The sequence below is a fragment of the Chiroxiphia lanceolata genome, chromosome 6 (genome assembly GCF_009829145.1).
Source record: "Chiroxiphia lanceolata isolate bChiLan1 chromosome 6, bChiLan1.pri, whole genome shotgun sequence".
NCBI lineage: Eukaryota > Metazoa > Chordata > Aves > Passeriformes > Pipridae > Chiroxiphia > Chiroxiphia lanceolata.
The window spans coordinates 47,121,326-47,136,189 of NC_045642.1; the positions used below are offsets into that span (position 1 = coordinate 47,121,326).

General features: G+C 36.6%; 1 protein-coding gene across 2 annotated transcripts in view; it reads right to left on the reverse strand.

Annotated features, from left to right (window-relative positions):
• PTPN21 (protein tyrosine phosphatase non-receptor type 21) overlaps positions 1 to 14,864 on the reverse strand; it is a 42,311-nt gene that overhangs the window by 9,125 nt on the left and 18,322 nt on the right. The window contains exons 5-15 of one of the 2 annotated variants that reach the window (XM_032689740.1): positions 14,395 to 14,462; positions 13,870 to 13,940; positions 12,479 to 12,566; positions 12,188 to 12,276; positions 9,711 to 9,798; positions 9,062 to 9,141; positions 7,813 to 7,914; positions 7,105 to 7,165; positions 6,459 to 6,543; positions 2,842 to 4,307; positions 408 to 545 (exon numbers count right to left, since the gene is read on the reverse strand). In XM_032689740.1, coding sequence (XP_032545631.1) covers positions 408 to 545; positions 2,842 to 4,307; positions 6,459 to 6,543; positions 7,105 to 7,165; positions 7,813 to 7,914; positions 9,062 to 9,141; positions 9,711 to 9,798; positions 12,188 to 12,276; positions 12,479 to 12,566; positions 13,870 to 13,940; positions 14,395 to 14,462 — 2,336 coding nt within the window. The remainder of the gene's footprint in view (positions 1 to 407; positions 546 to 2,841; positions 4,308 to 6,458; positions 6,544 to 7,104; positions 7,166 to 7,812; positions 7,915 to 9,061; positions 9,142 to 9,710; positions 9,799 to 12,187; positions 12,277 to 12,478; positions 12,567 to 13,869; positions 13,941 to 14,394; positions 14,463 to 14,864) is intronic. The other variant, XM_032689741.1, reaches the window with a different exon arrangement.

Sequence of the window (14,864 nt, forward strand, 5' to 3'; positions counted from 1 at the left end):
AACTGTACTCAGGGGATGCAATTTAGCTGCGAAACTTATTCTAAACTCTGTATGAATTACTAATAATTACAACTAAGTTCAATCTCACACTTAAGTTTCGGTCGGGAAAACTCAAAATTAAGAAATAAAATAGAAAGAGTTGCATAAAAATATATCAGTAAGTACTAATAATTTCTTCCTATATGTTCAAAGGATAAATTATAATTGAATTGCTGTCTTAAAAATCTGAGCTACACTCAATACTTTTAGCAATAATTTGTCAATCAGAAATCTCATTTTTCATTGTTTTATTCTCAGCATCTGATTTGAATCTGAAGCATTTTAAAGTCAACAAAAAGCACCATTCATATGCACTTCATTTTGAAAAATTACTACTGTAAATCAAGTTCTAAAAAACTTCAACATACCCTTTCATCATTTGTTGCTCTTGTTGATTCTTCCTTCCCCTCATCTGGCAGAGGCATTCTAGTCAATGCAAGTCCATTTAGGGCAGCTAGCTTTAGAGGGCCCATTTTTTTTGCATCATTTTTATTCTTTTTCATACCCTGCAAAAGAAAATATAAACTTGTAAATATTCTTAAATACCTGATGAAGTTATAAATAGAAAACAGCTGCATTCAACTAAGCAAAGGATACATCTTTGACCCCTTCTGCAAACATATCTGACCTTTTTTTTTGATAAGCACTGCAGTGAGAGATTAGGGGGGTGGGACTACATTCCTCCAAGGACACAACACAAGTCTATCTTCATTCCAGACAGGCTAATGAAACTGCATGAGAATGACAAATATTGTTCCCTACAAAGCTCACAACTGAGGGTGTGAGGTGACAATTCTGGATAATTAACATTCTTGGACAGAACTAAAATCACTTCCCAACCCCAAAAATGCATAAAAATTATTCCTTACTAGACTATTCAGTTTGCAGGCACTTTTCTTCCCCACAAGCAGACATAAAAATGAGCATATACATTGCAGATATTTGGATATAGTTAAATGCTTTATTACATTTGCAACAAACTGTACATACAAAACATGAACACAGAACTGCAGACAGATTTGAGTTCTGGGCCAGGCCACGAATCTAAATTATGGAAGTAACCATTTGTTATTTGAGAAAAATATCCAAGGGGGATTTCTATGAAAGAATAAATTCAAATTATTCTTTTAAAAAGTGTAAGAGAAAACTTCATCATTCCTGCAATTGCAAAGTTTAATTGTTAACAAAAATACAGTAAAAATAGGAGTGCATATGCTGCTTGAATGATAATCAATGCTTTCAAAAGCTATATGGTGGTAAGAAATAGGAAGACAAAGCTAAGAGGATGAGACCACATTTAAAATGAACACAAACACAACAGCAAAAGTTCATTGAAAAGCAAAACATGCAAACATTGGTAGGGGCCAGCTCTGTAACTACGATATTCATCTCAGTTATGAATATAAAAAAGTAATATTCTGTATTACACAGTGGCACTCTTAAATGTTACTGCACTAGAAACTATGTTAGTGAACACTTCCAATGAAAAAGTTTTAATATCAATTTAATTTCAAAGGTTGACTGGAACATTTACATAACTGTCTGAAGGAAAAGCAGGGTATGATTTTGGTAGACACATTACTGTCTGAAAATGTATTTTTTGGAGAACATACTAAGTGACTATCTAAATGTGAACACAAGGAGAAAGGTATCACTTTTTTCCTATATCCACATAAAAACTCAGAAGGAAGGAGATGTAGAAAAACATACATAATTATAAAATGAATTGAAGCTGATGAAGGTTAATTTCATAGTGTTCAGCTCCATGTATAGCATATCTGACAGACAAAACATTGTGACAGCAGTAACTATTTCAGTGCATAGCTTTTGCATATGTTAGTTTTTGCAGCATCAGCTATAAGTTACCACAGCGGTAGAAGTTAAATCTAGTAGTTTCCCTGCAGTCCAATTTGTGCAGAAAACGATTTGACACTAAATCAGACATGCAAAATGTCAATCAATTTTAAAAGCCAAAATAATAATAAAAATGATCTTCCCCTGTTAGTACCTGAAATCTGCCACAGACTACATAAAACTGGACAAAAGCTGAAAACAAAATGGGTTGTAAGGAGTACCAGTGAAATTGTACAGTCCACAGAGACCTTGACACTTCTGTGATGTGGGAATTACAGGAAAGGTGAAACTTGTAGGTTTTTACTATTCACGGCTTCATAAGATTGGAGTAGGAGAAAGAGGCATGGCAAGCAAGAAATACCTTTACTGGGATAAAACATCTTGAAGAGAAGGCAAAAGGGAAAGGATTTGGAAAGGGGAAGGCATGGAGTAAAGAAGAGAATGCAAGGAATGAATTTATTGTTTAATGTGTCAGGTCCCCTCTTAGGTCAGAAGAAGAAAGCAAATTTTTTTTAAAGTAAACATTCAGCTATGTATGACTTTTCCATGAGAGGAAGATTAGAAAGCTGGTAGTTGAATGGAAAGAGTTGCTTCTGTTCCAGATAAGGACAGATTGGACAGAATTGGGATCTAGAGCTGACTTTAAAATAGCTCATTCTAAAGTTTCTGGCCAGGTTAGGTGTATCAGAGAGATGGAGGTTGCACAGCTGGATTTGTGTGGGAGGACTATGCAAACAGAACTCAGACATGGCAGAGAAGGGGATAAAAGACAGCTAAGCAAAGTTAATCAGGGAAACACAGAAAAATAAAGGTCAAGCTTAAGGTAGCTTTCAATTCACATGTTTTAAAAGCATCTCAGGTTGATTAAAAGAACCCCAAACCTCCAAAAAAACCCCAAACAACTTCTGCTACATCCAACCCAAAACAAGATGAATGGTATCCACTTACACCTAGCGGGGGAAGGCCTTCCACAATATTCTTCTTCCCAGACAAAAGATCGGACACAGGTCTCTTCTTTACTGAATCTTTCCTTACTCTGTATCGCCCTGATGTTGTAAGATCAGATTCTGACATGGATGGAGTAAGCAGTCCTTCCCCTCTTCTCTGGACCTGACTTTCTACTAGTAAATGGACAGGGCTCATATCTTTCATTCTCTTCTCTGCCTCTGTAATATGTAATTTAGGCTCAAGAATATGCAAAGGGCCAGCAGATGAAGCAACAGAGCTATAAGGGTACTTCAGTACTGAATCATGAGAATAACCTCCCATAACAGATGAAAGTTGGGTTTGATCTTCGGGCAGAGGAGAAAGACTTGTATTAGCCTTGTTTTCTTCTTCAAATTCTTCTTCTTCCTCACTACTGTGAATCAGCATAGTGGCATCTGAAAGGGTTTTCTTATGATCACAGTTCACACATTCTTCTTGCTCACCTTCTTTTTGCTTCGCTCTCTCCATCAGAATGTTGGGCTGTGACCCTTCCGAGATAACTCTTGGAGGAGCCACATCTGCTGCAGAAGCTGACATGGTCCTCTCTTTAATCCTTATTCCTTCAAAGCTGGGAGCCAAGCCTGCTATTTCAATACTGTTCCTTTTCTGCAGCTGCGCATGGCGTGCCGATGTTAGAGGCTCACTGACTTCCTGAAGAGAATGTGCCACAGGCAGGCTGTCTTCCTGAAATGTCTGGACAGAATGGTGCACTCGCCTTGTGATAAGATCTGGATTGCTGCTGCTGATGTAGATATGCCGGGAAAGGTCTGGAGTACTGTTTGCAGGCCTTGGGTACGGGTATGGGGGAGGTGGTCGATAGACTTGGGTCTTCATTATATTTGGTGCTGGATAATCCTGAGCCTGGAGCTGCACATTTGTCAACTCAGGCACACTGACTGCCCCAACAACTGGGCGCTTTTCAGCAGGATACGGGTAGGGGGATTGGCTATGAAAGCTGTAGTTCAGGTTAAATGGATAATGGTTAGACTGTGGGGCAGCAAAGTGAGCATGTTCTCGTATTTCAGGCTGACTGTAAACTAAGGCATCAGGTCTGCTGTAAGCATAGGAATTGCTGATGTTAAGATTTCTCATTGAATGACTCTGCCTATCTGTGTGCACCATTCCTCTGTTGAGCTGTCTCATCACAGTCTCATAGTCTGGCGTGGGACGATAAGAAGGTGGTATTAGTGCACTGTGTCTGTGTGATGGGACATAATCAGTTCTGAGGACATCACTTCCAGTAATGCTTGGGTTAGAGGACATGGGGGATGGCTGCAAGTAATGCTGTGGGTTGTTCAAGGAGTTTGTGCTGTGTGCACTATAGACACTACCGTTGCGGATCCGACCACTGTAGTCATGAGGGGCTCTATCCAAGCTAGTCTGAGAGTGATAGTAGTATCCATTCTGATTGCTCACAAAGAGGTTATCTGAAAGTAAAGTTTAAGAACAATCTTTATGTCCAAGACATCAAACAAAGTTATCTTCCATTAAGACATAGCTAAGCAATGTTTGAGATTTGCAGAACCTCTATTATTCTTAGCTATGTATTAAAATAGGAAGGAGAAAAAACCAAACCCAAATCCCAGCTTTTGTTGTTGATACCCAAGGTATCTAGACCAGAATAACCTATTATATTTATTTCAATTATTCAGGTTCCTATGGGAAAACACTCTGTGTTTAAGAATGGCTTTCTTCTGTCTAGGATAGGTTTGCTAAGGTTCAGTCCAGGTTAAACAAAGTCCCTGTCAGTGTTACACCACATTTTTACATGGATTTGCACTAATGTAGTAATATCAGTTTAAACAGCAAAGAAAGGAAAAAACATTAAAAACAGCCCCACAAAAACCAAACAAAAAAATCGTTGTGCTTCTTCTCTCTTCTACCCCCTCATGACATAGGTAGATATAGTACCATAAGATCTTAAAAAAAAAAATCAAATTAACTTCTCTCCAGAAATTTTGGAGACAGTTTAAACTACCACCATCTATTGCTCACACATTAACATATACCTACTCTGATGGGTAAAGAAAATGATCTAACAGTTTATACATCCGAGACACATTTAATCATTTAATTATTATTTCATTGGATGTACAATTTGCTAGTCTCCAGAAGAGAACAATTCAGTCATTGCTTTAGATGCCTTCCATAATTTAAGTCTTTGGGTTCACCAAAATAATTGCTGTATTTATGCTAATGAATTTGCTGACAATCAAAAATTCTTTTGTGCAAAAAAATCATCCAAAAATTGGACGTGTGTAGCAGCAAGTATCCAGCAATATTTCCAGCACTAAACTGGAAAGAATTCAGCTACATTCTGAATGTAGCTGAGTACCTGTATTTCATGAAGACTTGTGTAACTCTGTTCAGATAGAAAACGTGCTTACTCCCTTCCCACTGAGTTGTTAGAGTATTATTTATCCAGCAAACTTGTAGGACTGGAAGAACCCTATCAAAACTGAGGCGACTTGGCAAACAATTAGATTCAATCCTTGAGGGCAGCAAGTTTTTTAATTAAAGGCATAATGTGTAACAATCAAAAACACATGAGAAAGCAGCCATGACTCTGCTGTAAACCACTTAGATTAGGAGTCTACATTCCTTGAGAATATCAGTTAAGGGTTGATTGGGTTTTTTTCTTTTTTGTTTCAATCAAACATATTCCAGTTCCATAACTTGCAAACTTCCTTAGCCTTTGAATTCACCACCATCTTGTAGCCTAGCAAACTCCGAGAGAACCTCCTCTCTTCCTGCATCTTAGGTTCAATTTATTTTTTTTTAATTTTTTAATTTTGTAAATTGTCTGGGGGTTCAGTTAGTCTTTGCAGCTATTGAGATAGATACTGACAAGGATCTCAAAATGCCATAACATTGATACAAGAACCAAAAAAAGTGAAGGTCAGCTTAAACTCACACAAGACACCACAGTCTTTTGTTGGTGTATATGCTATGTTAACTAGATTTACTCATCTCTCATAGGAGAGGAAGTGGAGGAGGAGCAGTAAAGGGAACTGGGATTGTTTAGCCTGAAGAAAGGGAGGCTCAGGGAAGACCTTATCACTCTCTACACCTGTGTGAAAGAAGGTTGCAGTGAGGTGTGTGTCTGTGTCTTCTCATAGGTAATAAGTGACAGGACAAGAGAAAACAGCCTCAAGTTGCACGAGGGGAGGTTTAGATTGGATATTAGGAAATTTCTTCACAGGAAGGGTGGAAAGGCATTGGAACAGGCTGCCCAGGGAAGTGGTGGAGTTACCATCCCTGGTGGTACATAACAGACATGTAGATGTGGCACTTATGGACACGGTTTAGGGTGGACTTGGCAGTGCTGCAACAATGGTTGGACTTGATGAACTCAAAGGTCTTTTCCAACCTAAAGGATTCTAGGATTCTATGATGGTATTTCACATTAGCCTATATGTCTATAGCAGCAGCAAGCACTTCAATGAGTGTTCTAGTACAAACCTACCCCATGTTCACATTATTGATTTCTTCAGCTCTAAATAAAGTAGCTACAAATGCAAATTATAGTTTTTACCTTCCAAAGTCGTGTAGTGTGGTGGTGGATTTAATGAACTTACCTTGGGAAGATGCATATGGTTCAGTATAATGACCATTGTAATGCAGCTGAGGTGGTGGAGGCATCATATAAGGCTGAGGCTTAGGCTAGGAAAGCAAACATCTTACTGTTACTTAAAACCCAATTATTTATTTTAAAAATAATTCTTGAATTTTTTTTATATATAATGTATACTATTATATATGTATAATATTATACACATTATATATAATATTATACACATTCTAATATAGAATAAACACACACACATACAAAGCCTTAGTCTTAAACCATTTCTCTAAATCTGCAATGGAAATTTCTCCTGTGAGGTCATAAAAAGAATAAATAAAAAGCTGGGAAAAAAGCCCTCCAAGCACACACCACCAACCCAAGACTGTATCTTGACATCTGACATCTAGGACAGTCTCCTAGAGACAGAGTGGTCAAACTAAAAATAGAAGTGTTTAAAATACTTTTCACTGGAATTATTTTAATTCCATTATTTAGATATTACATAGCAGCTTTTTCTACAAGTCAGAAACAGTTACTTACATACTAGACTCATCTTTTTCACTGCTCATTTCGTTATACTGAAGGAAACTAATATTTGATTCAAAGTCAATTGAAATCCATAACACTGCAAACATAAAGCTATTTGCTCTCCTTACCATAGACATTCTGGACGAAGACCGTCTTCTAACGGGATTCACTGTAACAGGCTGAGTTTGTCTGCAGAAGAAATTTTATGGTAAGAAATGATTCTTAACAACAGCAAGACATATATCAAACACTGGAAAGCACTCCCAAGTTCAATCAAAATCACTCTACATTTCTTGGAGCCAGGCCTGTGTTAAATAGTCCTCCCCAACAGTCTCAAAAGGAAAGAGCTCTGTGCATAAACCACCATCACAAAGCAAAAATCACAAAGCCAGGATCAAAATACCTCAGTTATTTCTTTGCCTCTTCTCTATGAATCATAAAAAGGAGACGTCCCTGAAGCACTGCAGTAGGGCAGAAAAAGCAGTGGAATAACTGGGGGCTAGTTCCAAATTTGAACCCCATATAAAATCTGATACTGTAAGTTACCTGTTCTACAAGTCAGACATAAAATTGTTTAGGGATTGTAACATTACAAATGTTACAGGAACTGGAAAGCACGACCATACTGCATGAGGATTTATATGTTCTAACATTCAAACTAACAGTAATGAATTTTCATCATTTGTTGGATTGCCTCCAGGATGTAAGTCTTAAGGTCCTTTTCCCCCCACCCTACACCGCACCTGTTCTCTGTGTCTTGCAGCAAGACAGAGGTCAAAAGACAGTAGCATAATATTAATGTTACTTTTCAGGAAGAAAGATGTTGTTTAGCTCACCCTTTAGGAAATGAAGGACGAGAAAGGATTGGAAAGCGTGGAAGGGAAAGAATGAGGGAAGATTTCTGAGAGCCCTCCTCAGGTGGAGAGTCCAGGGAATCTCTAAAGACAAAGTATGTACAGATTAAGAAAAAAAACCCTGAAGTTAATACAGGCATGCATAAGACAGTTTTCAGCAGCAGGACCAGATGACAGGAAATTTTAAGAGTAGAGATAATGAGAAAAGTTTTTTTGAGGACTTAACTTCATGCAAAACCATATTGTGGTGAAACCATTACAATAAGTAATCCTAGAGGCTGGCATTCAATATAGAACTATAGAACTGACATTATTCAGACAGCAATGCACGAGTCCCACAAATGCACTACTTCTACCAATACTTCTTATCACTCTCAAAAGGCAGTCAGGTTTACAAGCTTTGAGGTATGAGGTTTACTCTATTTCAAAGTAACCTTACTTCTCAAATAAACTAGCATTAAACACACTATTGAGTCACCTGTGGCACAAATATTTCATTATCTTTCCACTGGCCTCAGCAGATTTCAGAGCCACCCCTCCACAACTATCTCCCACGTACAAAGAGGAATGAAACATATGGGAAGCATGCTTCTTTTATGACAGAATGTTCACTGTGTCTAATTCCCTATTTTTTGACTGAAGAAACTTAACTGAAGGAAAGCTGTATCAGTAAAGTAGCTCAGATTCCAGCCATTGGTTTACAAGTTGGAGACCAGCCCAATGAAATTTAATTTGATGAATTGATTAAATTTACCTTGCACTGGTGCTACTTGAGCTATACAGATTCCATGGATATCTAGAGAACCACACACCTCTCAGCTGTCAATCGAGCACATTTCAGGAGTGCTTCACATACACTTCCCGCCCTTTTAAAGCCTCTAGTGTCCTTTCAGAGCAGTTCACCCAAACCTAGGCCAAAACTCTAGTGATTCCAGTAGCTCACAAACACTAGCAATATTAGATCCCAAAGCAACTGAAGTCTGTCACAGCCCTGAGATCCAGATGCAAAGGCCAAACACTCACGATTGGTAAGCTTTCAGTATTTAATATTTTCCTCTGTTATAAAGCAGAAATTGTTTCAAAAACTGTTGATAACTATTTTCTCAAAAAAAGATTAAGAAAATTAACCCACATCATTAATTGCTACCATTAAATAGGACAGTAGCGGAAGATTTCACTTCCCAATGGAAGCTTCAAGGCAACAAGAGTTGTGCTAAAGTATTCCACTTACAGGCTGCATTTATTTAGTCTGTAAAATTTGTGTCTAGCCACACACATCCTCCACACATATTTTGCTGTTTCCATATCTTCCTGCCAAAAAAAAAAAAAGGCAAAATTTGCATTAAGCCAAATATGCATACCCTTTACTTGCTTTCAGACAAGCCACTGAAATTTTTAAGATGAAATAGCATTGACCTATTTAGTTTTAGGTTTTAGGTTTAGTTTTAGGTTTTCCCTAAAACTCTATTTTGCAGGCACAAACACCCACTCCAACCTAACGCTACTATTAGATTTATGAAATTTTAGAAGCCTTTTGTTGAAGACACTCTTATCAGCTGTAATACTAACACAACTTATAGTTAATAAAGATTGCCATAAGACTGTCATCAGCTGCCTTTTGACAAATCAAAGGGCAGATGCTGCATAAAATTAATTCTATGTGTCAATGTATTCAACATAAAATGTCTGATTTTTAATGCCTTCCTGTAGAAAGCTAGCCAAAGACTGTATTATTACTTTTGACTCACTCATACAATTCAAAGCTGCTAAATATATATAAAGTAGGTTTTAATCTTTGAGTTTAATTATCAGTCTTAATTTGTGTTTATATTTACTGATGTCTTAGCAAAAAAAAAAAAAAAATGTACAAATGTACTCACAGTTTGGAATTGAATTGTCTCTTCTTTGTTGGCCAGCTCTAATGCGAAAAAGGATTTATTGTGGGACATGTTGGCAATATCATGCCACCTGCAGACAAAAGGGATAAAACATTACTGGCAAGCTCTGATTTTCAAACCACAGAAAATGCAACTGAAGAACAGAACCATCACCAAGAATATGGAGAAAGAACTGAGGACATACTCATGAGGAGAAGAGGAGGGGCGAGTACTGGTCTTTTCACTCTGGTGACCAGTGACAGGACTCAAGGAAACAGCATGAAGCTGAGCCAGGGGAGGTTGAGGCTGGATATCAGGAACACGTTTTACAACTAGAGGATGGCTGGGCACTGGAACAGGCTCCCCAGGGAAGTGGTCACAGCACCAAGCCTGACGGAGTTCAAGAAGTGTTTGGACAAGGTTTTCAGGCATATGGTGTGACTTTTGGGGATGGTCCTGTGCAGGGCTAAGAGTTGGATTCAATGATCCTGATGGGCCCCTTCCAACTCAGAATATTCTATGATTCTGTGAAAAAGTTCATTATCTATCTGAACAAGTTGCAGGCCATCAATTCCATATCCATTACATGGCTGCTGAAAGGAAAACACGTATCTGACTAACTTGGGAAAATTAACAACATGCACAGTATTAAGTTTATTACTTGTCTTCGACTTGAAATTCTTTCAAGTGTTCTTTAAAAAAAACAAATCAAATTTAGGCAAATTTAGTTATCAGTAAATTATAACATCCTGACTCCTTGAAAGCAAATCAGACATTCCAGGAAAAAAGAAATTAAATCTACACTGAACAAAGACTTTAAGGCACTATAAGACATATTTTCTAGAACTGTTGCACATTGACAGATGAGAAAAAGTTATATTACATAAAATATATCATATATTTATTCATGTTCTTGTTAAATATAAATGTAGCTTGATCCATTAGAATTATGTTGGTATAAATAAAGCTTATATAATTGATTCATTAGAAGAAGATTCTGCCATGCATAAACACATGGAAAAAGAATGATGTACATATAGGACTCTTTCTAAAAGTATTGATATGACTCACATTTTCATTATATAGATGAGTCTGACAGAATTTTCTGTAGCTACTCCCAATCATATGCACGAGGTAAAGAAAACTTATGTCCCCATTTTGATGTAGAATAAAAGTCCCTCAGATTTAAAGCCTTGGTTCATAGGCATTTGTGGACACAATTATGAAATTACCTGAACAATTTGTACCATTACCCAACCTTTGTAAATTATACTAGTGGGTCATTTGTCTGTGCATGATATATCTATCCATGGTGGAACTGCCAACAGTCATACAACAAACAAGTAAAAGAGCAGAAAACTGGATGCTGAAACTGGAATATGAATATTTTTCTGATGCTTCCCAATGTGCTTTTTTTTTTCTATGTTTACAGACACTACATTCACAATTCTTTAAGAAATTATGCAAAATGCATGGACAATGCTTTATTCCTCTCTCCTGTGTTTGAAAAGTACAGCTGTTGTCTAACACTGCAAGAAAGCAGAGTAGAGCACTTGGACAACTCCAGACAATTAAAAAGAGCTTGGCATAAGCTCTCCTATCAACAGCAGAGACAGAAATTTTTGTGAAGGACATTTAACAGTACTGAATTTATAAATTCTGTTAAACAAAACTACTAAGAGAAAGAAGCACTGTTGCTACTTTCTCTAACCCCAGAAATTAACTGGTAGTGAAGTTCCAGTAACTGTTGGACCATGGGATTTCAAGATTTCCATCAAATTCAGACAAAGATTCAATTCCAGAAAGTTAAAGTTCACTAAGAATAAAGCCTTTCTTGCTCTAGCAATAACTACAAATTGATGAGACTCATCTTATAAAAATCTAAAAATGTATTTTTTAAAATTTATTCCAAATTCTGCCCAAAGATGCCCAAGCAACTCCTCTTGAAGTAAATGAGGATCAAGCCATTTCACATGAAGACTGAATTTTAAGTAAGTCACACCTCTGTCTACAAGTTATCAGACCATTAAATGATAAACTAAAAAATGTATGAAACCAAAATAATGAAACAAATGTTATCGTGTGACTCTCCACAATTTATTTTATTTATAATATATGAAAGAAACTCCTGGACAATCTTACAACTGGATATTTCAACATAAATTGACGTGACCATGGTAGGATTTGAGATACTGTATATGCACAGAATTGCTCTTTTTTGATTCAATAAATGCTTTGCAATGGAACCGTATATTAAATGTTCATCTCTTACAATTAATCTGGCTTAAAGAGATTCATTCTGCAGTCACTACATCAAAAAATTCCCATGGAATTCAGTATTCACTGTGATTCCTACAAGACTATGTTCAGGTTTATCAAATTAATAAATACACATCATATCTAAGAGTCATTCGTGCTTGTGAGCAACACATATAAAATGTGAAGTGCACAAAGATATTTTAAGAAAGAACAATACTGACCTAAATACAACAGGAGGACGACCATTTTTGTGTTTTACAAAGATACCATCAAGACATGCTCCAATGAATATGTCACTTCCTTGGCTGTCCTGTAAGAAGTTGCAAAAAGTTACATAAATACAGAAAAAAGTCTTGGAAAGCAGAGTTACAAGAAAAACAACTGCTTTTATAATTCTGGAGGAGAAAATTCTGAGTGGTGTGGATTTGGGGTTTTATTTATTTTTGGCAGGAAGCAACCCTTCTAAACAGTGAAAAAAAGGCAACTGAGACAAAGATCAAAGCCCTGTTTACCTTTGCAGGATAGGTCTCTTCACCATAGCCCTCCATTCTTTCTACTTCTTGCATATATAACATTTCCGCATCAGGAGGAGTAAGGCCTCTACAAATAAAAACAACAATCAGCTTGTACTGCCAAAAAGAAAAAAAAAATCATCTTTATTTTGCTCTGAATGACACCGCCAAAGCTTGAAAAGTGTTCCCAAGACATCCAGGAAATCATCAAATCATGCTGTTTCTATCTGTTCCAGTGGCTGATATTTTTCTCAGCCTTTACACTTTGATTCTAATAGTTTCTTTCTCTCAGGCGTCTTTAGGGGTAAATGGCTACAAAGACCAGTCAAAATTATCATCTCTTCTAATGGTAGACAATTATCACATTCTTTTTCGAATCCACCATTGTCTCCATATTTCCTTACCTTATCAGAATGATTATACTGGCACAGGTGTTCAAGACCTGAATTTCCCCTACAGCAGTATTCACAATGAATATTCCACATTTCAGGAAAGATAGATTAATTTTCTAAATGCTGACAGAGTTTTAACTGTAATGGTGTGAGAATATGAGGACAAGATCTCTAGGTAAAGGTAGCGTTTTCTGTACTTACACCAACTGACAAAGACAGTTTTCTCACAGACTTGCAGTAGTGTCACAGGGATAAAAAGCTTGTGTTAACCTACCCACCAACATACCTCAGTTATCTCTTAAGTCATCATTTTTACCTGCAAAATCCTGTCATTGCTATGTCTCTCAATACTTTTTCAATCATCAATCTCTCTGTTTCTTCACTTTTTCCTAATGTTATGCAGATTAAGTTTTTTTTGGTGAACCTTAACCGTGCAATCTTTTTACAAATGCATTTCAAAGATAAATGGAATTGAAATTTCCAACTGTTGTTTTAAGATTATGCAGTGAAAAATTTTCAGTATTACCCACATAATCACAAACATTTTTTGCTGATGAACTGACAACAGACAAACTTTCCTTTGTCCTGGTCTACTGCACCTTAGCTACCTTTTACCTAAGATCATAAGACTTCTGGCACAGTTACTGTCTCTACATTTCCACTGCCCTCATTACCTGCCAAAGTTGTTTATCAAGAAACATCCTTACTGCAGTCACAACTTCATATAAGAAAGTTTCAGAAACATAAAGGTGAAGTCACACTATTTAATATCGTCCTGCATTCTTAATTTTCAAGTCAAATCCTCTTATTTATTTTCCTAGATACTCTGTTCTCTTTTCACTTCCATTCAGCAGAAAATCTTGTAACTTTGATGGAGATGTATCAGAGAAAAACTCATTTACATAAGAGGTGAAATTAATTCCACTGTCTTCTGAGATTCACAACATTTTGAGTTACTGAAGATCAAAATTAAGAAATAAAGAGTTTTAGACATGTTACCTGTACTTCTGATGTAGCAAGGCAACTTTCTGTGTTGCTTCTTCCAATATTTTTTCTTCTTGTAGCCAACCCTTAAGGTAAGAGAGCATTTATGTAATGAAATACAAAAAAAATTCTACAAAATTAAATGGTTATAGTTTCCTTACACAGGTGAATCAACTCTCCACTCTAGTGTTGAAGATTAGGTGCTGCAATATGCACACAAATAAACCCAGAAAGCACAAACATTGTTCTGAAGTGATTTTACTCACTTTTCCATCTACACCCCGACCTTCTTTTCAGTGTAATATACAATAAAATTGAAAAGGTTCTGCAACATCTTTACTTCTGTGTAATACAAGGTGTGATATCTCACTCCAATCTCAAAGAAAACCTTTACTGAATTTGATGACCTAGGGAGCGGTAAGCTGGATGGATCATGGAGTCTTAATAAAAATGATTTGCTTTTACCGATTTTAAGAAAGTTTTAAATTTAAATTTTTCAATTTAAGAATTTAAATGTATCAATTTAAAGTGAATACTTACCACTGGAAACAAAGCAAATCTTTGCAGAAACTCCTGGGATTCATACTGATCATAGTCTCCAAAATCAGCTAAAAAAAATAAAAAAATTCTTGGAGTCAAACATTTTTAACAAAATTATTTAATACCCAATTAGTTGCAGCAGGATCTCCAAGAAGCGAATCTCTTCATCCTATTGAACTGTGATCTGGAAGTAAAGTAGTGGAATAAACTAACCAGTAGTGTTTAAGAAGAGGAAAGGTAAAAACACATCCCATCTTTTTACGTTGTTCATAAAAATTGATAAAACTCTTTGTGGCTAGAGAAGAAGAAGAAATTATAAAACAATCAGAATCCAAGTTCCATTGTACTTTGAGGTTTAAATAGTTTGATTTTTAATCACAGAATGGTTGAGGTTAGAAGGGGCCTCCAGAGATCCAGCCCTAAGCAGGGTCAGCTACAGCAGATTGTCTCAGAGCTTTCTCCAGGCAAGT